This window comes from Anopheles bellator, chromosome 1, assembly GCF_943735745.2.
Source record: "Anopheles bellator chromosome 1, idAnoBellAS_SP24_06.2, whole genome shotgun sequence".
Lineage (NCBI taxonomy): Eukaryota > Metazoa > Arthropoda > Insecta > Diptera > Culicidae > Anopheles > Anopheles bellator.
Window position 1 is genome coordinate 2,495,708 of NC_071285.1, and position 21,248 is coordinate 2,516,955.

Below are 21,248 nucleotides of genomic sequence, written 5' to 3' on the forward strand. Positions count from 1 at the left end.
CGACATATAGGCGAGGTTCTAGAAAGAAATGCGTTATTACATTTATTCACTCTTGTTTGCCGTCAACTTACTCGGCTGCTAATGGATCTTTAGAAGAGTTAGATGATTCCATTACGACAGTTTATTGCAGAAGAATGTAAAATTGTTCGTGTTCTGATTGTTTACGAAACAAAGGATTCCTTCGACGACGTTTGACAGCTTCGATCACTGCCAATCAGTGATGCTGTGAGTTACTGAAGGCTGTCAATTTGTTTCTTCGAACTAAAGCTCGCGACACACCGGGAGCTGAAAGTAGCTGAAAGTAAATTCACAAATTCGGACCTATGTGGTTGCGGTTGCGCACGGGGGCGAAAGGCCTGCCACCGGGGGCGATAGGGAACAGAAAAGTTTTTCGCCCTGTCGTTCGGGCTAAAACAATTAGATATCTTGGGTAGTTAAAAACTAAGCGAAGACTACTCAATTGAGGTTTCTTTGTATCACAAGTATGCAAAATAATGTTAATTTAATTATTACTTGTAATACAGAAACAAATTCCTCATGGAACTATTCTAATTCTCGCACCAAAACTCAATGTCTTGAACCATGTCTTGCGACTTGCCAATATAAACACAACTAATCTGTCAAGAAAAAATTGTTTCACGGAGAAATTTAAAGAATGCGTTGTTATTGTTGTTGTCACATCATGACGTAGACGTAGAAAGTTTTAGAAGTAATCGTATTTGCCTTTCCGTAACGTACCAAAATTTCGGCTCGCGGTGTGTCGGGGGCTTAAAAGATTGCAGTTAGGAGTTCGGGGATAGAATTTACCATTTATTTCAGTGTTTGGTGTAAACTAAAAGTCAGAGTTAGCGGTAAAATTATTGTGTTTTTAAACACTTGTCGAGGTTAGATCTTTATTAAAACGTTCCAGAGTCCACGTCCAGCACGCATATTGGGACCGCGTTGAATCGCTAACAGTTTTAATTCACTTAGATTTAGCTTGCTTCACATAATGTGTAATACTCAATTTAAGTAACAAAGTCTCGGTATGGCAGATTGGAATGATTCAAATGCCACTATTGTCGTTGTTATCGACTATGTCGCTTAATGTCGCCTCGCGTCGATAACAGAATGTCGTTATTGCATCGCATCACGGATTCGGGCGGGCTCTTTCACTCTTGCGAGACGCACTGGGCGCACAGCCGTGTGAGCGAACCCACCGTATGTCGGCCGTCCGATTCGAGCAGTTTTGAAGCGGCTTCGCGTTTGTCAGCGCATTCGAGCACATCGCAGCAAGCAGCGGCAGAAGAAAACGAGTTGTCGGCGAAGGCGTTCGTTTCAGCGTGCGAGTCGTCCGATTTTGTCCGTAAAAAAGACCCTCGCGGCCCGAGTTTTGTGTTGTAACTACTGTCGTTACGGTGCGGCGAGGTGTAACGCGTGTCGAGGTGGTTTCGACTCGACCGGAAACTGTGTAAAAACTGTGAAAAAGTACGACAATCGAAGCCGACAAGCGCGCCGCGTGCCCTTCCGTCCGCGCGTCATTTTGTGTCCGCGTTTGTGTGCGTGCGAGTGAAAGGCCTTTGGGCGGCTTGTGAAGTTTGTGAAGAGGAAACAGAGGAGTCACGATTTGGGTTTGAGTTCCGCCGGTGCAAACCACACGCTGTTTCAAGATGTCGCAGAAAACGAAGCGTTCCGGCATGTCGACGCCGGTGCCGTTTCAGGCCAGCACACCGGTCCAGGGTGCGAGTGCGGCGTCGTCGGGCGGCGGTGCCGCGCACCAACACCGACCGTCGAGCCCGCTGAGCCCGACGCGCCTCTCGCGGCTGCAGGAGAAAGCGGACCTTCAGGGCCTGAACGACCGGCTGGCCTGTTACATCGACCGGGTGCGCACCTTGGAGCAGGAGAACACGCGCCTCAACCACGAGGTACGCACCTCCCAGGAAACGACGACGCGCGAGGTGTCCAACATCAAAGCCATGTACGACCACGAGCTAACCGATGCGCGCCGGCTGCTGGACGAGACGGCCCGTGAACGGGCCAAGAAGGAGATCGAATACAACCGCGCGGCCGAGGAGAATGAGGATCTGAAAAGACGGTAAGAAACGGTTGTGCACGCGCCCCCCCTCCCGGGAAGCGGCACTGTGCTCGAATCGCAGTATGCTGCGGAAGAGTGCGGCTGCTGCAGTTGCCTCCCGCCGTACTCGAAAAGCCATGAACGTAGTGTCCCGGTGGGGTCCTCCACGAAACCTGTCTCTCGATTCCATCCGCACGATGCTGGAATATCGTCCTCCGCACGCGTACGATTCCCCCGAAGCGAAGCCTACTCGATGACGAATGTAAACAAATTACGTCACCGGATGAAGTCATCGATCCGACGACGGTGGGACGGTGGTGAGCAAATAATCCGGTGACGTTCCCGCCACCATCTTTCGGAGGCGCGCTGGAGCATAATTCGGTGGAATCATTCACGCATTTCGAGTGTTGCTTTCACCTTGAGCGATTCGGGGTCTAAATATTGGACATGACATCAGCGTCCGGCCGCGCAAGGTTGACGCGAAGAACCGGCTTTTTGTCAAATCGACGAAACGGGCCGTCGCTCCTCAGAATGGGGCAAGAAAATCGCTATCCCATTATGACCTTCTGGTCCGGCCGTGCCGTGTACGGTGCTTTATCGTACCGAACTCCATTGCGTAAGGCCGGAACCCCGAACCCACCATCCGGCCTCTCGGTGCCTAAAGTTAACACATTGCCCAATGACTACGACGAGCGCGGTTTATGACTCCTTGTTTATGCTCTTCTCCCTCGATATTCTCGAACGCTGCCCGCGTGAGAGCCTCAAGTGGCAGAACGAGAGGTCGTACTTCTCTCACCTTCCCTCGGAAAGCCAGACGCGTCACGGCGTGCAGGCGTCCCTGGCACCCCGGCTGATGAATTCTCACATTTTTCCCAATTCAAATACATTAACACACGGCGGCGAACGATCATCGTTCAGCGGGAAGAAAGAGAGAGAGAGAGAGAGAGAAAGGCGGAAAAGCGGCCAAAAGGAACCACGGAAAAGGGGACGCCGATTGAGCAGAGCCCGCGAGGGGAGCGGTCGGTCCGGTCGGTCGCGCACACACTGGAATGCGTCGTTGGCCTCCTCCCTATCATTGTTATGCGGGGACGGGGACGCCTCAAGCCGTACGATCATCATCGCGCGCGCGCATAGCTTTTGGGTGGAAATTAAATATTTACACGGCCCTAATGTAAATCTCGCGCCGCTGTGCGTGGCTACCTTCGAGGGCGAGGCAGTCGAAAGAGCCTCGCGACCGGAGATTGTCGCGTCCCGGCGTTGGTGTGAGTGCGCGGACGCCATGACATCATCTCTCCCGCGCACGATCGAGTTCGATCGGCGCGGCCCGAGATTTGACTGAAGCGCGGTGACGTAGGCCACGCACCGACCGTGGAATAAATATGGCCGCCGCCGACGACGCGACGGTGGTGGGGAATGCATGTTTTCTACTGTACACGCCAAGGGTCACGCTTCGGGATGCTTTTCAATGGTGTGTTGGTGTACGTGTCCGGGGCCACTGTGGGCGGCATCGATGGGCGCGCGTAGGCGTCCCGGTAACGGTTTCCGCAAAAGATCCCGAAAGGCCCGATTAAAAGCAATTGGTCGTAAAATTATCCCTCTCTTCTGCTCGCGCGAGGTGGACGCTTTGCCCCCTGAAGTCGCGTGCTGAAGGGGAATTTATCTTTTCCTGCACTCGAGAAGGCGGCCAACCACACAAACACAGACACACACCTATGGGGGGGGGGGGTCTAAAAGACAAGGGCCAGGGACCACCCTCTCTTTCGATTGTTATCATCACCGAGCGTTGCGAGCGATCGGAGTTAATTTAAATAAAATGGAACACTCCTTTGGGGGGTCCGTAGAACAGCCACCACCAGGAGCGGGCCAGCAACCGGGCGAAAAACCGGGAAGAAAGTGTGCAGAGAGGTTCGAGAGAATCGAGAGCGATTCTCCGGGAGCCGCGCCGAGAACCCCACATGGTCCGCCGATGACGCTATATTTAGTCATCAAGTGTTGGCTCCGGTCCGGTGTTGCGCGCCGCGCCAATGCCTCGCGTGGGGAACGATAAGCGAACAACACGTGTTTCGATGCAAGAGCGGGTTCTCGCGTCCGCGATCGCTCTCTCTAGCGCGCGCGATCGTCCCCTGTGTGCGCGAGCATCGTGTGAGAATATGCTAATGATTTATTGATGTGTTTCGAGTGCTTTTATTGTTTTACATGATCTCTTATGCTGTTTTTACGGTTCCAATGCTTTCACCCAACAGCTTGGAGCGCAAAACGAAGGAGGCGGCCGATGCCGAACGTAACGCCCGTGCCCAGGAATCCCGCGCCAATGAGCTGTCCGGCAAATACAACACGCTCCTGTCCGAGCACAAAAAGGCAAAGGAAGAGCAGAAAGAGATGGAGAAGGAGCTGGCCAAGCTGAAGAAGCAAATGGAGGCGTTGCGCAAAAACCTCGAGCAGGAAACGCTGGCCCGGGTCGATCTGGAGAACACGATCCAGAGCCTGCGCGAGGAGCTCACCTTCAAAGATCAAGTCCATATGCAGGAGCTGACCGAGACGAAGACCCGGCGCCAGGTTGAAATTAGCGAAATCGACGGCATGCTTTCGCAGCAGTACGAGGCCAAAATGCAGGAATCGTTGCAGGAGCTGCGCGATCAGTACGATCAGCAGATGCGCGGCCACCGGGAGGAAATGTCCGATCTGTATGAGGTACTTGACACCTGCCCCTCCCTTAGCTAATGAACGCCACTTCTCTTAACCTGTGCCCCCGTCTCCCTTTCAGACCCGTGTCCGTGATCTGGAGACGCAGATGAATGCCGAGCGGCTGCGCCACGCGCAAGAGAAGGCCAAGCTGATGGACGAGATCGAGCGGCTGGGCAAGGAGATTTCGCTCCAGCTGCAAGAGTACCAGGACCTGATGGACATCAAGATTTCGCTCGACATGGAAATTGCCACGTACGACCGGATCCTGGCGTCGGAGGAAACGCGTCTCAACATCACGCCCGGCAGCCACACGACCACCTTCTCGTCGACCGGCGTTAGCTTGTCGCGCAGTGGCCAGGTTCGCCGCACACCGAGTCGTGCGGCGGCCAAGCGTAAGCGCACCGTGCTGGAAGAGTCGGACGAGCGCAGCATGTCCGACTACTCGGTCACTTCGTCGGCCAAGGGCGACATAGAGATCGCGGAAGCGGATCCGGAGGGAAAGTTTGTCAAACTGCACAACAAATCCGGCAAGGTACGTCCGGTGTCCCCGACCCGGTGGAGCAAGAGTAACACTAATCCCTCCGTCTCTTGTTTCCAAAAAAAAAACAGGAAGTTCAAATCGGCGGCTGGACGCTGACGCGTAAGGTCGGCACCAACGAGACGGTATTCAAGTTCCACCGCACCGTGAAGGTGGACGGCGGAGCGTTCGTGACCGTGTGGTCGTCCGACCTCGGCAAAGACCACGAGCCGCCGGCAACGATCGTCATGAAGGGCCAGAAGTGGTTCCACGGCGACAACATGGTCACGCAGCTGCTGAACGCTGATGGAGAGGTTAGTGACCGTCCGGTCCCATTCCGTTCGGTTTCAAGAGTGCCAAGTTCTAACGTCGCCCCCGTTGGGTTGTGTTTTTCCAGGAGGTAGCCGCTTCGGAGCGCCTGAAGAGAATGGTATCCACTGCCGCATCGCGTCACCGAGAGTATTTGGGAAGCTATGGGGGCGAAGAGCTGTACCACCAGCAGGTACGCGCCACCAGGAAGCGACGCGTGGTCGGTCCTTTCACTAACCGGTGCCTTTCCTTTTTACAGGGAGAACCCAAAGGAGACGAAAAGTGTCGCATCATGTGAAACCCAAGCCACCAAGCCAGGAGGGACGGTGGCCGCGGTGGGCTTCTGGTTGGTGTCGACGGCGACAGCACCGACAACATATAATTTTAAACTCTATTTTACTTGTGTAGCGAAATAAGAGAATAATTTTACGAGCAGGGCAGGGCGCGCGCAGATTCGTCCCTCAGACGCGAAGTGGAGGACGATTCTCCCCACGTTATCAGAACGTGGCCGGACGCGCCCACGCTAACACGGGATCGTTCCTGCAACGTTCCCCTTACCGTTTTCTTGCCACGTTCCCCGAAGGGGCTCGTGGATCACAATAAATATTTTCCATTTTCAGACACAGCAGATGGCGGTGTCCGGGAAGAAGTCCTTTTCGCTCCGTGCGTGGAGCAGTGCATTTCTCGGGTACTAGGCATGTTTAGTGCGCGATCGATAAAGGCCATTGGGAGGGCGCGGACACTACACAAACGCTACTTATATTACCTTCCCGGAGGGTGGCGCACCATTTTTGACACATTTTTGGTGGGGACCGATACCGATAAAACGATCAAAACAATACACGAAAAGAAGCTAAGCGTGAACTAACTGGAGAGGGACAGAAGGGGCCTTTTGTTTGTGGAGATAAAACCGCGTCCGTGGAACGTGTATACCGCGAGACGTCAGAATTAGGTGCATGGTGCCCGAAGCGACAACCTGCGCCCCCCCCGGGGGCCCGACCACCGATATTTTCAATTTGATATTTATTTCGTTTTGCTTCATTTTTATGTGTACCAAAACAATGCCATATAAGCTGCGCTGCCCTTTTTGTGTTTCGTTTCCAATTTGGTTGCTTTTAAAACGTCGGCATCACCTTTCTTTCGGCTGCACTCGCCCTTTAGCTTCTTTAATTTATCGAAAAACATTGGCCTTCCGGTAATTAACTAACCAAAACTAATCACATTGCACACTACCGCGATAACGTTTTTCTTCCTTCATTCATGTCGTGTACTTGTTCGGCTTTGTAAACAAAACAAACACAAAGCCTGGCGAACCGGAGAAGCGCTCCCTTAACACAAACGATTATGGCGTACTCTTAAAGGCGATGCGAGAGACCGAGATGCAACACAAATGGTTTATAATAAAAATTCAAATTTTCTATATCTGTAAACGGTGATTCATTGTGTGAGATCTTTCGTCGCGCCAACGGTTAAGTATTGTCGACTTTTCCGCTGCGACAGGCGTGTCGGCGACAGAGCGATCGTAAAACGCTTCGCGCGACGCTTCGGAGCTTTCCAAGCACTTTGAGTACTCGATGAGTGCTTTTGGCCGAGTTTCGAACCCATCGAGCCGGTTTAGCCGAGCTCCGAACCGAACGAGTTTGTGCTTTTAGTTTTCTGCGCCCTCTGCGCACTCCTGCGACCCTGTTACAAATCCGGCCAATCGGGAACCACATTTCTTGGGGTTTTTTTTTTGTTTCGTCCATATCGATTTTTGCAATGGTCCGTTTCGGAGCAGCCGGAAGTCATATCCGTAATGTAAGGGCGCCGAATAACATGATCCACGGTGGCGGTTAATTTTCAATATTTTTTTTTATTTCTTTATTTTTATTATAAAACAGTACCGTAAACATAAGTTTTACTATTGTTTCTACCGCACACGCGGAGGCGCGCATTTTTGAGCGCGCATGAAACCAAGAGTCGCGCGTCAAATGACACGATGTTACTGGATAGAAAACTTGGCGAATTACGTCTACTTTCGCACGGTCGCCGGAACCGGTTTTGCGGGGGGTGGTGTGGCGGGGCATTAAAACAAAACAAATATCACGAACTGATGGATGTGTAAACTCTGCTGCCGGGGACCCGACGCCGCCGCCGCCGCCACCGCCACCCGGCGTGTTCCGCGAATCTCGAGGAGGATGAATTCGAAACGAGCCCCGTATTGAGCCCCGCCGTATGAGAAGGGGCAGACCGCAGGGCGTGCCAAAATTGCGGATGCGGATGGGCGGGGGGGGGATCATTATTTACAACAGACTGATTCCCGGCCGGTCCCCCGGGAACCAGGGTCGTTAGGAACCGAGGGAAAGGCGGGCTTTTGCTAGGAGAAACGGGTAGCGAGCTCCCCCCTCACTTCTTCGAGAAACCGTCGCCGGTGGGGTCCAGGATCCACGGGTAGTTGTTGGGGCACTCCATGCACGTGAAGAGGCGCAGGGTTTCGCCGGGCAGCTCGCGCGTCGTCAGCGGGCACGCGTTCGGCAGCGAGCAGTACGGTTGGCCCTTGACGTCGCACTTTTCCTTCCACTCCTGGAAGTCACGCAGCGCGTTCAGCTCGGTCGGATTCTGCATCCACTGGATGACCTGCAGCATCGTGACGAAGAACACGTCGTTCCGGCCCAGCATCTCCTCGATGAACTTGATCAGCTCCTCGCGGTACTCCTTCTTCGACTTGAGCCACGACGCGTGGAAGTGGAGCCCGAGCGGGGCGCGGTTCGTGTTGTAGTGGCGGTTGAAGTTGTGGCGCAACAGACGCCCGAACTGCTCGCCGGACTGGATGTTGGAGCACGAGTCGACCATGTGGCAACCGGGCAGCGACTCGTCGAAGGTCGGATCGTCGCGCCGATCGAGCTCGTTCATCACCATCTCCCAGACCGGGTGGCTGCGGGACGGGCAGTTGTGCGCGTTGCCGTTGCACTTGTGCGGCATCCGGAAGTAGAGCGTGTACGGCCAGATCGGGACGCGGCCCAGCGACGCCGTGATCGACGCATCGTACACGAAGAACTGGTCGGCCATCATCTCGAACTGCTTGTTGCCGCCGACGCGCAGGTACGGCGCCCGGACGCCGATGATCGACCCGTCGGTGATGTTGGCGAACCGCTCCACGATCAGCCGGCCGCCGGCCATCTCCGCCAGCCAGTCATCGTACGTGCCCTGCGTCCAGTAGTTCGGGTCGTCCTTGTGCGTCAGCGAGAACACGGAGATCTCGTGGCCCTTCCGGTGCAGGTCCTGCACCGCCGAGTAGTTGGTGTACTTGTGCGACACAAAGTACGTTCCGCGGATCTGGCAGCCGTTCGGGTTCTGCCGCTGCCCGTTGAAGATGTCCTCGTACAGGTCAATGTTGTCCACGTTGACCGCCCCGTTGAACGTGATCGTAATCATCTGCGGCACCTGCTGCGGTTCGATGTTGCCCGGGATGCGGGTTCCGTCGGCCGAGCAGAAACAGTCCGGCAGGACGCACTGGGTCGTGTCGCAGTCCGGCGCACGGTTCGGATCCAGCTCAACGGCTTGGGGGGGAAAAAGAAATGAGGTTGAAAATGTGACATCCAGATGGCGCTCGGGGGCCCGAACTTACTGCAGGCATTTTCATCCGACTCGTCCTTGCAGTCGGGCTTCCCGTTACAGAACAGCTCCTTGTCCAGGCACTCGCCGTTCCCGCAGGACAGCTTACCCTCCGGGCAGATCGGTTCGTCCGTCTTCAGGATCGGCAGAACCTTTCGCGGTTCTACGGTGGCGACGATGGCGGCGGAAAAGAAAAGAATCGTGAGTGCCCAGTGGTTGTGTCCGCCCCAATTGTTTCTTTTCCTTTCTTTCTTGCCGGTGGGGGGGGTTAGTTAAACGTTAAAACACCTTTGATCCCAACAACCGAAATGTGAGTGTGTAGAAGCGTGTGGAGGAATCAGTGATGCGGGTGGCGTGATGATCTGGCGCGAGTACAAACAAAACCCCATTCAATTTACTTCCTAAAGTACCAGGCTGTTCCATAAGTTTTGCGCTTCACTCACAGAGGGCGCTGCTGCTGGCCTGATTTTTCAAAGACGATCCACGTCAAGGACGCCCAAAAAGAGTAGCAACAACAATTGAAATCGTAGGAAAAAATACAGAATGGCGTATGGGAAAATCGTCGAGCGACTGAAAGAGATTTAGTAGAAGCCCTAGGCGTCCCCATTGGGCAGTGTATCTGGGGTCTACCAGCATGATCCTGAATCAAAACAAAAGGCAAAGGGGTGGTGTGAACCCGGTTCTTCGGTTCCGAGTTCGTGTTCGTGCCCTCATTCAAATCCTTTTTCATCAGGATTATGACAAAAATACATGAATTATTCTTCGAATTGTTGAAGCATCCACCGACCATTCACCGGATTTGCTCCCTAGCGACTTCCATCTGTTTCCAGACCCAAAAAACATTCAAGCATGGAAGTGGTTTTGATGACGTCATAAAACCTATCGAAGCTTATTTTGCAGCCCTTCCAGATTCTCAAATTTTAGGGATGGAATTCTTAAATTGGCAGCTCGTTGGAACAAGTGAATTGATATTAGGTAGTCTAAAAAGTGATCCATTATTTTCTTGATAGATGGCTTCAGTCATCGATATCTCGTAAAGATTGATCGATCGATCGTACAGTTTCAAGTTCAAGTTTTAAAGCTGACACTTTACACTAAAAAAACTGTTTTTGGTTTGTTCCAGTCGTCACCGAAGTCACCAAAAAGAAAATGTGAAAATAATCGTGGCCATATCCTGGTTAAGCAGCTCAAACGATAACCACACCAGGACTATCGGCCAGGAAGGTTCCCAAACACTAAATTCAGATCGCTACTGTCAACAGCTGTACCGTTCGAACAAGCCAGAATTGGCCGACAGAAGAGCTGTTGTGTTCCGTCAGGACAACGAAATGTCACACACGTCTTTAGTGACTCGCCAGAAAGTCCGGACCTTGCCGAAAGCGACTGACGCCTTTTTATAACTTCTGTGAGAGAGGCTTTCTGAAGCTACCTTTAAAAAGGTAAACAAATTTTACAACAAAACGGTGCACATTTGACGCAAATCGGACTAATCGGAAGCATCTTAAATAAAGCATTGAAGCACACACAAAAATAGTGTAATTCTTTCTAGACCAGCTAATGGGCTCTATGATCAAACTCGAATCGAGAACTCGAACGGACATTTGAGTTCATTTTCCTATAGCTTTCTCTTTCTGCCTTCTCTCTTGCTGTATTCTGCTTTCTCTCTTACTGTGTTCACTCGAACGTTCTAGCTCTCGGTTCGAGTTTGATAATAGGGCCCAACATGTTCAGGAAGAACCCGAGAACTGAGCAGTAAAGTGTATTTCGAACCCCTAAGCTGTGTGTTTTTCTTATCGCACCGCGAAACTCATTGAACAACCCAGTCCTTGGCCCCGCAGTGGCTTTCCGGGAGCGAGAGAGCGGGAGTGAAAAAACACGGCTGGGGCATCGAATATTCCTCGGGCTCACTGTGGCCGGTCGCACTGTCTCGCTACTGCTAAGGACACACGCTCGAGTCCGGTTAGAGGGTCAGTGAACGACTTTTAGACACAGCGATGAAGGGACATGCTAAACCCGGTTAGGCGACAGTCGGGTGATCTGGGGTCTGTGGGTCTTCACAAAAGCCCTCAAAGTGTGCGGATTAGAAGTGGTACAAGGATGATTGTGACCTCCACCAGCCGCGGGGTAACATGTTAGTACGATGCTGACACGTCTGTTAGAGAGAACCGCCTTCACCATGCATCATGATCCAGTAACCCGCAGTGTTTTAATGGTGATCGTGTGTCCGTTTGTGTCCTATTTGAAGCGATAGCGATCCTGCGCCACAACTACTCTCCCTGACTCTGGCTCCCCCCGCCTTGGCCCACACATCTTGGCTAACCTATCTCGTGTTCGGCCGCCCCGCCGGGGAACTCACTCCGAGGAGTGTGTGGCCCCCGGTTCTCGTATGTACAAAGCGGGCCAAGCGGCGGCCTGATGTCCTTCCTGGTGCCGTGCGGTGCGGTAGTATTTGTGTACTCTACTAGCTAGCCCCCTGACCCGGCGCGGCGCGTGTTGTGAACCACCCGGGGGGCGGCAGGCGGTGGGGTGGCGAAAGGACACGGCACTTACTCTCTTTCTTGTCACACGTGGTGACCTTTGCCTTCCAATCGCAAGTCTGTTTTTCAATGTCGAACGCCAATCCGGACGGGCAAGTGATTTGCTTCAGCCCGGACCGTGTACACCTGTTAATTCGCGCGTCGTCGTCGTCATCGTCGTCATCGGGCAGGAAGGGAAGGGAAGGATTCGGGATTCCGGGGGGGGCGGTTGGGCGAGTTCCGGTTATTGACACATCAACACATTAATGGATCGCAGCCATGAACGGGAGAACACGGGAGACCCACCATCCGTGAAGGTGAAGGATCCGGATGACGAGGGCGGGGCGGAAGGGGGGGACAAAACGCGCACACACACACACACACACACACAGAATGGAGGAATGTGGGTGGATGGGGATATGTCGTGCAGCAGGAAGTAGTAGTATGAGGGAAGTTCCGGAATACACAGAGAGAGAGAGAGAGAGAGAGAGAAAGAAAGAGAGAGAGAGAGAACCACAGTTTAGCGGGGCTGGATACGGTAACCCGACCCGACGGGCCGCCCGGCCCCCCCCCGTACGAGATGGAATCGGGAAGGCGCCCGGGTGGCTCCCGATTCGATGCGTACGGCCACGGGGCTCGGGGCTTGGCCGCGGGCCGCGGGGACTTACTTCCTAGCAAATCGCAGGACTTCACGTTCGCTTTCCAATCGCATGTCTGCCGGAGCACATCGAAGTACAGGCCGGTCGGGCAGCGAACGGAAGCGAGCCGCGTGATGCCATTCTCTCCCGCATCGTCGCACCTATTTGTCCGAACGCATGGGGTTTTTGGGGGGGTATGGAGGAAGACGGGGGGGGAGAAAGAGAGAGCGTGAGCGAATGGCAGTGGGCCATGATTGGCTGTCAGCGAGCTGTCACTTGTCAGCGACGTCAGCGTCGCAGTTGGCGTCGCCCATCGTCGCAGCCGCCAGAATTCACGGCAAATTCACCTCACTACTTCGCGGCAGTCACCGTCGGTCGACAGGCGGAAGTACTCGTCGCCCGGTCGGTCCTTGCACAGCTCCTCCACGTTCACCGAGTCCGGATCGCTGTCGTCATCCTGGCGCTTCACCCGAACCGAGTCGGCGGCTGAGAAGAAAAAAGTGGAATGAAACGGATGAAATCGTTTGTCGATGGGCGGACATCACCCCCCGAAGGCAAAAAAGGTAAACATAAATAAGTAAACGGATCGTCCGGCGAACCGGAAAGAAAGTGGACGTTGCGTAACCGTGAAAGTGCCACCGACCGACCGGGTGCCCCCCCGGATTAATGGGTTGTTCGATAAGTTTTGCGCTGTAGTTATATTGGTACAAATGAAATGTATGGAAAGTTTCATTTCAATCGGCCGCTTAATTTTTTTTGTACAAGCCATTTGGTATCGACAATGTCCCGCTATTTTTTACAATGGAAAAAAGCAAGTATCGTGCAGTGATAAGAACTCTTTGCCTTCAATTAGGTGGTTAAAAGAGGGCTTTCTGAGTTTAAACGTGGTCGTAGTAGCCTTCAAGACGATCCATGTCAAAAACGTCAAAAAACAGACACAACACCTGAAATCGTAAAACAATACAGGAAATCGTATTGGAAAATCGTCGAGCGACTGAAAGAGATTTAGTGCAAGGCTTAGCCATTTCATTGAGCAGTATAACCAATATTTTGACTGACTGTATTGGGTTTCAGAAAGCTGTTTGCAAAATGGCGGCGCCCATTCGCTAAAATTGGAACAAAAACGGCAAATTGGACAAAAACGGAAATCGGCCAAGAAGGTCTTTGTATCAGTTTTTTGTGATGCCAAAGGAGTGTTGTTTGTGGATTAGTTGCAATCGTAACCTTTTGAACCAGCTAAAGAAAAAAAAATGTTTTCTTTCACGACAAGGCACCCTGTCACAAGAGCATTTTGGCAATGGCCAAAACCCTGGAATTAAAAATCGAATTGTTGGATCGTCTACCGGATTGGCCCCTTAGCGACTTCTATTTGTTTCCAGGATGAGGTCATAACAGTTGTCGAATTGTATTTTGCTGCCCTTCCAAATTCTGAAATTGTGTTTTCTTACCGACCCGCAAAACTTATTGAACAACCTGGCACCATGCCGAAAAGCGATAGAGAAATCTGCTATCGGTCTTGCGGAGCGATCGCGATCACTTCAGCCGCGATCGCCATGGGAGAAGATGCGCGCAAAGTGCTGCTATGCAGTGGGCGTTCAAGGTCAAGGTCAACCGAATAGACGAATCGGAACGGACCCCGTATCGGCAGCCTAAATCTTCTAACCGCGACCGACAGTGGCACTTGCGTAAGAGTTCCCATTCAGACGCACCGTTATGTAAATGCGTGCGGTGCGTGTGCCTGTGTGTGCGGGTTTCCAATTGGCCACATCCTGCGCCCCCCCGCAGACGAGCGTGGCGCGAGGAAGGCGAGAAAGCCGAACACCCCAGCCCAACCCAACCCAAGGGACACCGCGCCCAGTCGCCCAACAGAACCAGTTCTGCTGCGATGCAACTCGGCGATGGCTGGTGGGGAGGGAGGGGAGGGGGGGGGGGGGGCACAATTGCAGCTCCGACCACGTCGCACCAGTACCGGCTGGTACCGGTTTGGCCGACGAGCCGGCCCCAGGGATTTAGCAACCGACCGAAGGGCCGTGCCGCGCGAAAGTTGACCCGGGACTTGAGGCGTACAAGTTGCGCCAAAGGTGTCGCAAGCACCACTCCTCGCCGCGCAGAGAGAGGCAGAGACAATAATTAAACGCTAGCAGACACACATGCACACACACATAAACACACGGCACAAACACAAACTGGCGTATTGGCGTTTTCCCTTTTTTGGCCAACAATCGCACTGCGCAATGTGCCCCAATCGGAACGCTGTGAACGGCTCCTAGGACCCCGGGAAGGGATGGGGAGGCCAATGGGGGCCTTGTTCGGACTTCCTGGTCGGTTGGGCACACTTTCGCGCAGTGGATTCCGAGAGTTCCGTACGATCACTTCCACGACGAGACGTTCACACTCCGGCGGCGGCGACCGTTCCGATCCGCTGGACCGGAACTTCTGGGTGGTAGACAGGTGGGGGGATGGGGGGACAGATTGGTGGGGATGTTGCTTACCGATCGCCACCACTAAGCACAGCAGCGCGAACAGTTTGGTCACTTGGGCCACCATTTTTGGGGGCAAAGGCTCACAGCACACACCACCACAAAAACGCACACACGCGCGAACGGACACCTGGACGGTGTCCGGGACGGAAGGAAACCGCTGCGGGGCTGCGGCTACTACTACGGAACCTGGTGGCAGAAACTGGTTCGGCCCCACCCTAGCTCTACTGCTTCCAATCTAGCTCACGTGCCTGTGTCCCGTCGATCGGGGCGCGCGCAACACTAAAACCGTCCTGACCCGGCCGGCTACCACTTATATAGAGGCCGAGGCTCCCTGCCGCCCGGCAACGGGTGGCGGTGGCAACGGTGGCGGGGATGTTGGGCCCTCTTGAGCGGCGCGCGCTTAATGTCTTCGGTCTCGGTGGATCGTGTGCGCGATCGTGCGCCACTCACGCCGCCGGGCGGGGATGAGTGCCCGGTGAGTTCCAGGGAACCGCTCGGACGGACCTGAAAGTAATGATCACCGATCAAAACAGCGATCGAACGGCACTTCCAGTACTTCTTTCGAGTCGCCCCAACAACGGCACTCACCGTGAGTGGCTCGCACCGCGTGGTGAGTGGTTCCCTCTCTCCCGGTGTGACCCGAACAAAAAAGTCACTCAATTTTTCATTTTTCTGGCCCCAGATCTCAACCTGTGAGACAACCTCTCTCACTATGGCTGGATTGAGATATAACGGCTCACTTTCCTTCTTCTATATCCCAAAAATCGCGTTTATATCCCAATCCGCCTCACTAGCTCCGTGAGCGCTCCGTGAGCGGGTCTCATATATTTTTCTTTCACTCTCATCCTCTCCCTCAAATTCAACTGTCAATCCGATGTAAACAATGTTTTGTATTTATCGCCAAGTGTTTTTAAATTACAAGTTTTCTATAATTATTTCATTTACACTAACTCTATGACTACGTCACCAGTGCTAACGTCACGTAACTATCCCTAACTCTGAAAATTACGCTATACATCGATGAATCGAAAATTTCCCGCTGCATCGCTGGCATTCAGTGGCAGGCTTCTTTGTTTTTCTCCTGCGTGCTTGTGTTTCGTACGCCTACACCGGTTACAAAGTGGACGTAGTTGTTGTTCTCCAGCAAACCGTAAACATGTAAAAAGTTTTGAATTCATCGATTAGTATTTTGATACATTTGATACGTGCATAATATGTGAGTATACTTACATTAAGTTGTATCGGAATAACGGGCCGTTATCGTTCAATCTATCACCATTGGATTTATTTGCAGATACGATGAATCCAAGCTCCTCGGAAAGGTCCTCGCTAGGGTCCCTGGTCAGCAATATTGTGGCCAAAGTCGATTTGCTAACAGAACGTGTTGACCGACCGAACGTTGTTCAGGAAAAACCACTCCTTCAGAGCGTGCCGGAAACGTTCATCGGTGGTTTCGGGTTCGGTTTGTTCGACGATTTCCGGGTCCACGTCTTCTCCGTCGAACTCATCGAACAGATCCTCGTCGTAAACTTCATCGAACGAAACATCTGTGTCGTCGTCCTCTGACTCTGCTTCTAACTCGGTCTGTTCGATAATCTCCGGAACATCGGCCGCGGTGGTAGGAACGTCCTGAACGTCTACGGCAACAGCAGAAGCAGGAACATCGGAAATGCCGGAAGGTCCGGCGACACTATCGACCCTTTCTGCGTCAGCTTCCAAGCATTTCTTCACCATATAGCGCGCTCTGTTTAAAGTGTTCCGTCGCTGTCTTGGACCGTCTTGTCCATGGTAGCGATCCAATGGGATGGTCAGTCGTTTCTTCATTGTAAACACGGCTGAAAATGTAAACAGATGCACTTTCACTATTCACTTCACTGTTTGTTACTTACCGTGATAATCAGTTGCTTTAAATTAAATATTTAACACGATTTTCACGCACAATAACTTTTTCTAAACAAACGTCGAACGTAGGAACATAGAAAATTGAAGTGACCGTTTTGACAACTAGGAATGGTCCGTGAGAAGTGCCGCATCAATGCGAATAAGACAGAAAATATTGCTCGGTGTTGCGCTCTCTTTCTGGCCTTTATCCGTTTATGCTTTTGCACTGAACCAAAAATTTCCAACAGTTTGTCGTTTGAGTGGCGGACTGGATGCTATATTAGCGTGACAGCGAGAGAAAATATTGCTCGCTGTCGCGTTCTCTTTCTGGCCCTTGGCGAGAAAACAATTTGACGTGAGATTTTTGGTCTCAGTATGGAGAAATTGAGTGCCGATTTTGTTCGGGGAGCGAGAGAGGTGGAACGGTGAGTGCCGCACGAAGCACTCTTCGATCGGTGCACGATGGGTTTAACCCGACACGGCTCAATCGGTGGCCGGTGGTGGCTTAGCGATGTGTTTGAGGCGCACGTTCCGATGAAAGTGCCTCCTAAAAGTAAAATAAAAAGATAAAAGTGCTGCCCATCGGTCAGAGCCCCAGAACACCTTCGAACATCGGTGCCGTTGCATAATGGCGGCCATTTTCGGGCCCCTTTTTTCGCACCTTCTCCAGCTCCAGAGCTTTTGCCAATTTCTGCTTCGTGCCGTGCCATGCCTTTGGATCGGGGATGTTAACGACTTATGCACACTGATCGGGTAGGCGAACGAAAATGACGCAAAAATCGAACCCCCGGGGCCGAAACCGAAACGTGGGAAGACCGCGCCGACCGCCGAGTGTGCTTAGCGCAGAAAGATATGTTCACAGCGCGGGGTCGCAAGGCGATTTTTGGCGCAAGGCTCACCACGTAACGATAATTTGCTTCGCCGCTGCGCCATCTCGCGTGTCTCATTGTTTGCCATTGTGAAGCGAGCGGGGTATTTGTTCTGGCCATAACCATTCCCACCCGGTTCGGACCGCTGGGACCGATCACTCATTAAAATAAATTAAAATTAACCAAAAGATTTCAACGGGCGCACTATGCACGGGGAGGCGACGAACCCCGGCGGAATGCATCGTGGAGGGGCGGTCGAGGCCGGAATTCGATTCCGACCGGCCACACCACTCTCATGATGATTATTCCAAATGGTCGATTTCCCATTACATAAAAAGCGATCGCATCCTCCACAACGTCTTATCAATGCGCGCGGATGCAACGCTCCGATGGTGCGGATGATCCGGCGCAGGGCGCAGGAAGTCGTACGCCGTGTGGCCACCGTCGAGAAAATCTGATTTGCATCCCGTGTGCGCCTGATTGTGCGTGCCCGCGTGTGGGTAGCAATTTATTGCGTATTGAGTAACCCGACCCGGCCCAATCAAGACGGATCGGGAGCGGGCATCAGTCAGCCAGCCAGCCAGCCAGAGTTTACTTCCTTGCGTGGTGCTGTGCGCGGCCGATCTTCCGAACACTTTCTCTCTCTCCGCGATCGATCGCCCATCCATCCATCGGCGGAACACGTTACGTAAACGGCCGGTGTATTTGAACCGGTTCGTTCGCTGGCTTTTATCAGTGCAGCAGCAGCAGCAGCGTGCCGTATGGGGAAGGGCGATAAGGGGCGATGCTGCGTGGCCACTTATTGAGGCCGCGCATAAGCGAAATACACTCCACACTGTGCTATCATAACACACGCGGGGTTGGAATGCCACATTTGTAATTGCACACATCCTCCGGCCCCACGAATGGCCACTCGAGATACATAACTCTCTCTCTCTCTCGTTTTTGTTCGGTATTCTTGACTTCTTCGGCGCACAAATATGCATGGAAAGCGGCTTTCAATTTAAATAATTGCATCACCGTGCGCCGATCGCCCCGTGAAAAGGCGTTCGTCCGTTCGTCCGGGTTTTTGCTCAGGTCGGGCTGCTGCCGATCGATAATCGCGTATCGTTTCCGAGAAACGGATTGCGGATTGGACGCTAATTTATGCTGATCAGATGATTCATGGAATTTATTCAAGAATTTCGTAAATTATGAATAGAAAATAGCGAACCAGTGTCTCAAAATACCTCCATTGCTTCGGAGCACGCATCGCTACGCGGGCTACGGCCAAAGATCAAGGCCATCTGGATGGGAGTGGAAAAGAAAGATCCCGTCCCCGGAAAGAAGCCAGGCCAGGCTAGGGCATCCGATCCTCGAAGGGTCTAATGTTGCATCGGGGTCAATGAGTCACAGTCACGTTCCCAACCCACGAATTGCACCCAACAAGAGACCCGGACTCGGGTTGAGGATGGTGCACACAGAATAAAGGGGGCCTCCTCTGTAGGTAGAATTTCATTCTAAGGCCCCAAATCGAGCCCAAGGCGAGCCACTCTCGGGCTGTGCACACAGAACGGGCTCACAACCCACCACCACCACCCAAAAACCGGTACGACCCCGGCGCGCAGGATGATGACAATTTTGCACAATAAACCCCCCCGGGGGGCCAGAAATTCCGCTGACTCAGAATTGGCTCGACTCTGCGTAAGAGAGGAGAATCGCCATGGCCACACGGTGGCCACGTGCTGGCAGTGGATTTCCCACCCGGCCCAGGACCCGACCGTGGAAAGTGATGTCAGCACCGGCCAGGCTTCAACCCTGTCCGTTGGCCCTGTCCGTTGGCCCTGTCCGTGGGGGAAAAAGATAATGATGTGGGCTCGAAAGTCGCCTGGCCGGCTATTGTCCTCGGCCGCTGTTTTGTGTCCCCCCGCGACGGTCCCTGGTGAAAATGTAAAATAATAAATAACTTTCCCTTTTTACTATACTTTCTGCATCGATAATTTCTCCGCGTGAAAGCCGCGCCTGGCTGTGGCTGCGTCTGCGGTTTTCGTCGTGGCCGTGGCCTCCGGCCACGAGCGGTGACGTTTGGATGAATGTGATCATTTGTCATCAGTTCGGTGCTACTGTTCGCGGGCGCCCGGTTTTTGTGCGGCGTAATGCTCCGCCTCATCGGGCCCCGGCTACCGGATCCGGATCCGATCGCCTCGGATCGCTTCGGAGTCGGGAGTGGCTCAAAATTTCACAACTCCGGTCCGGTCAATATCCGAGCGCCGACGGAGAAGTGCGACGATCGAATGAAGTCTTTTCTTTTTCGAGGCGAGCATAATTTTTGGGCGCTTTCGAGTGCAGTGCCCCGCGCGGGCGATGATGATGTGAATGACCCCCGCGGCACACACGGCTTCAAATTAACAACTCGTGCATTGTTTCCTCTCGCCCCGGGGCCCAGGGATGTAATTTTGCATTTACGTCACGTACCGCAAGCCACAGACCCGCGATGGTGCCGATGGCGGAGCGGAAGAAAATAAAAGACTTGAACGCCGGCCACACGCGGCCCACGGCACAAATCCACCATTCTGGCCACGTTGCCCGGCGGACGCAACGCGACCGTTAACCTGCTTCCCGTCCTGCCGGGGACGGGGTCAACAGAACCGATCACCCATCGGAACGTGGGCTCTGATCCGCCCTGACAGCTGTCAGCGCTTTTGATCGCCCGAAACTTTGGCGGAGAGCGGGGACACTCCGAGCCAAACCTCTGCCCGATCTTCGCGATTTGATCGCCCTCGTAATTGAGGTCGCCGAGCAAACTTTGTTTACTTTCGCAAACAATCGGGTCCCGGGCCGAGACCGGACCTCCAATCACGATCCGAATCCATCCGCTTCAAATGGGGTTGGAACCGGTTCCGTGTGCCGACGAATTCTGCCGACTGTCTGGAGAAATGGTCCCATTTCGTAGACGGGATTATGCCATGCCTTGTGTTTCGTTTCGAGACACAATCTCGAGACAAGCGGCTTACGGATTAGTTGTTGGCCCATGGCCGGATCAACCGGATCAACCGGGGGGCAGCAAACAATGGCAGCAGATGGAGTGCCTGCAAATTCCACCCGGCAAATGTCAAGGAAATTGAGATCCAATTTCAATTTCTCAATGGCCGATGATGATGGAGCAACGAAAGGGGTACATAAAGCCCGAGCCGGGCCCGGAGGACATCGGGCGACGAGAGCCAATACACTTGCCGGTCACAGATCACTCCAAGCCTTCAAGGATTGGAGCCCTCAGCCTTCGAGCTCCTCTCAAATTTTTGGGTCAATCGAAGATTCGTGCATTACTTTGCGACGACCGGACGAGGCTCTGCATCGGCGAGTAATCGATGTCTCACGTTCGATTAGCGCCCGGTATCGGATTGCGCCAAGCCCGGGTTTGGGAAAGAGATAAGGTTTTGATCGAACTAAAACCTTCACGGATCGGTTTTTGCGATTGTTTAAGGCAGCGATCTTGGCTTCGGGAAGATCAATTGACTTCCATCCATAGCTCCGTGAGCTATAAAAAAAACTCTAAAAAGTAACGCCAGTAAAATATTGCGTTACTGGCGTTACTCACTAAGTGTAACGCACCTAACGCATCATCGGTAAACAACATCGTTTTTTAGGCTTCTGAAAACGTCGAGTTCTTTCCTGGTAAATTGGATTTGGATTTGGAGTGATTTTGGCTTACAAGACCAAGAGC

General features: G+C 53.1%; 2 protein-coding genes across 3 annotated transcripts; one reads left to right on the forward strand and one right to left on the reverse strand.

Moving 5' to 3' along the window:
- The first annotated feature begins 1,339 nt into the window (after window positions 1-1,339).
- On the forward strand, window positions 1,340-6,946 carry LOC131207259 (lamin Dm0). Its single transcript, XM_058199873.1, has 6 exons — window positions 1,340-2,074; window positions 4,297-4,744; window positions 4,818-5,270; window positions 5,348-5,569; window positions 5,653-5,757; window positions 5,824-6,946. Exons 1-6 carry the CDS (start codon window positions 1,650-1,652, stop codon window positions 5,860-5,862), a joined length of 1,692 nt encoding a protein of 563 aa, XP_058055856.1. The 5' UTR covers window positions 1,340-1,649; the 3' UTR covers window positions 5,863-6,946.
- A 456-nt stretch (window positions 6,947-7,402) lies between these two features.
- Window positions 7,403-15,031, reverse strand: LOC131213455 (chitin deacetylase 1). 2 transcript variants are annotated; one of them, XM_058207506.1, is made up of 5 exons: window positions 14,805-15,031; window positions 12,660-12,798; window positions 11,709-11,821; window positions 9,172-9,321; window positions 7,403-9,103 (listed from the first exon to the last, which is right to left on the reverse strand). In XM_058207506.1, the coding sequence occupies exons 1-5, from the start codon at window positions 14,857-14,859 to the stop codon at window positions 7,950-7,952; spliced, it is 1,611 nt and encodes a 536-aa protein (XP_058063489.1). In that variant the 5' UTR covers window positions 14,860-15,031; the 3' UTR covers window positions 7,403-7,949. The 2 variants fall into 2 exon arrangements, with proteins under 2 accessions (XP_058063489.1, XP_058063483.1); XM_058207500.1 differs by lacking the exon at window positions 11,709-11,821 and adding an exon at window positions 12,343-12,473.
- Between the last annotated feature and the right edge of the window lie 6,217 nt (window positions 15,032-21,248).

Bases quoted from the DNA above. Each gene is read 5' to 3' on its own strand.
- LOC131207259 (XM_058199873.1), top strand. From the start codon at position 1,650: ATGTCGCAGAAAACGAAGCGTTCCGGCATGTCGACGCCGGTGCCGTTT. The intron at 2,075-4,296 runs GTAAGAAACGGT...TTCACCCAACAG, and splicing joins AATGAGGATCTGAAAAGACG to CTTGGAGCGCAAAACGAAGG. The intron at 5,570-5,652 runs GTTAGTGACCGT...GTGTTTTTCCAG, and splicing joins TGCTGAACGCTGATGGAGAG to GAGGTAGCCGCTTCGGAGCG.
- LOC131213455 (XM_058207500.1), bottom strand. From the start codon at position 14,859: ATGGTGGCCCAAGTGACCAAACTGTTCGCGCTGCTGTGCTTAGTGGTG. The intron at 12,799-14,804 runs GTAAGCAACATC...TTTTCTTCTCAG, and splicing joins GTGCTTAGTGGTGGCGATCG to CCGCCGACTCGGTTCGGGTG. The intron at 12,474-12,659 runs GTGAATTTGCCG...TCGGACAAATAG, and splicing joins GACTGCCGCGAAGTAGTGAG to GTGCGACGATGCGGGAGAGA.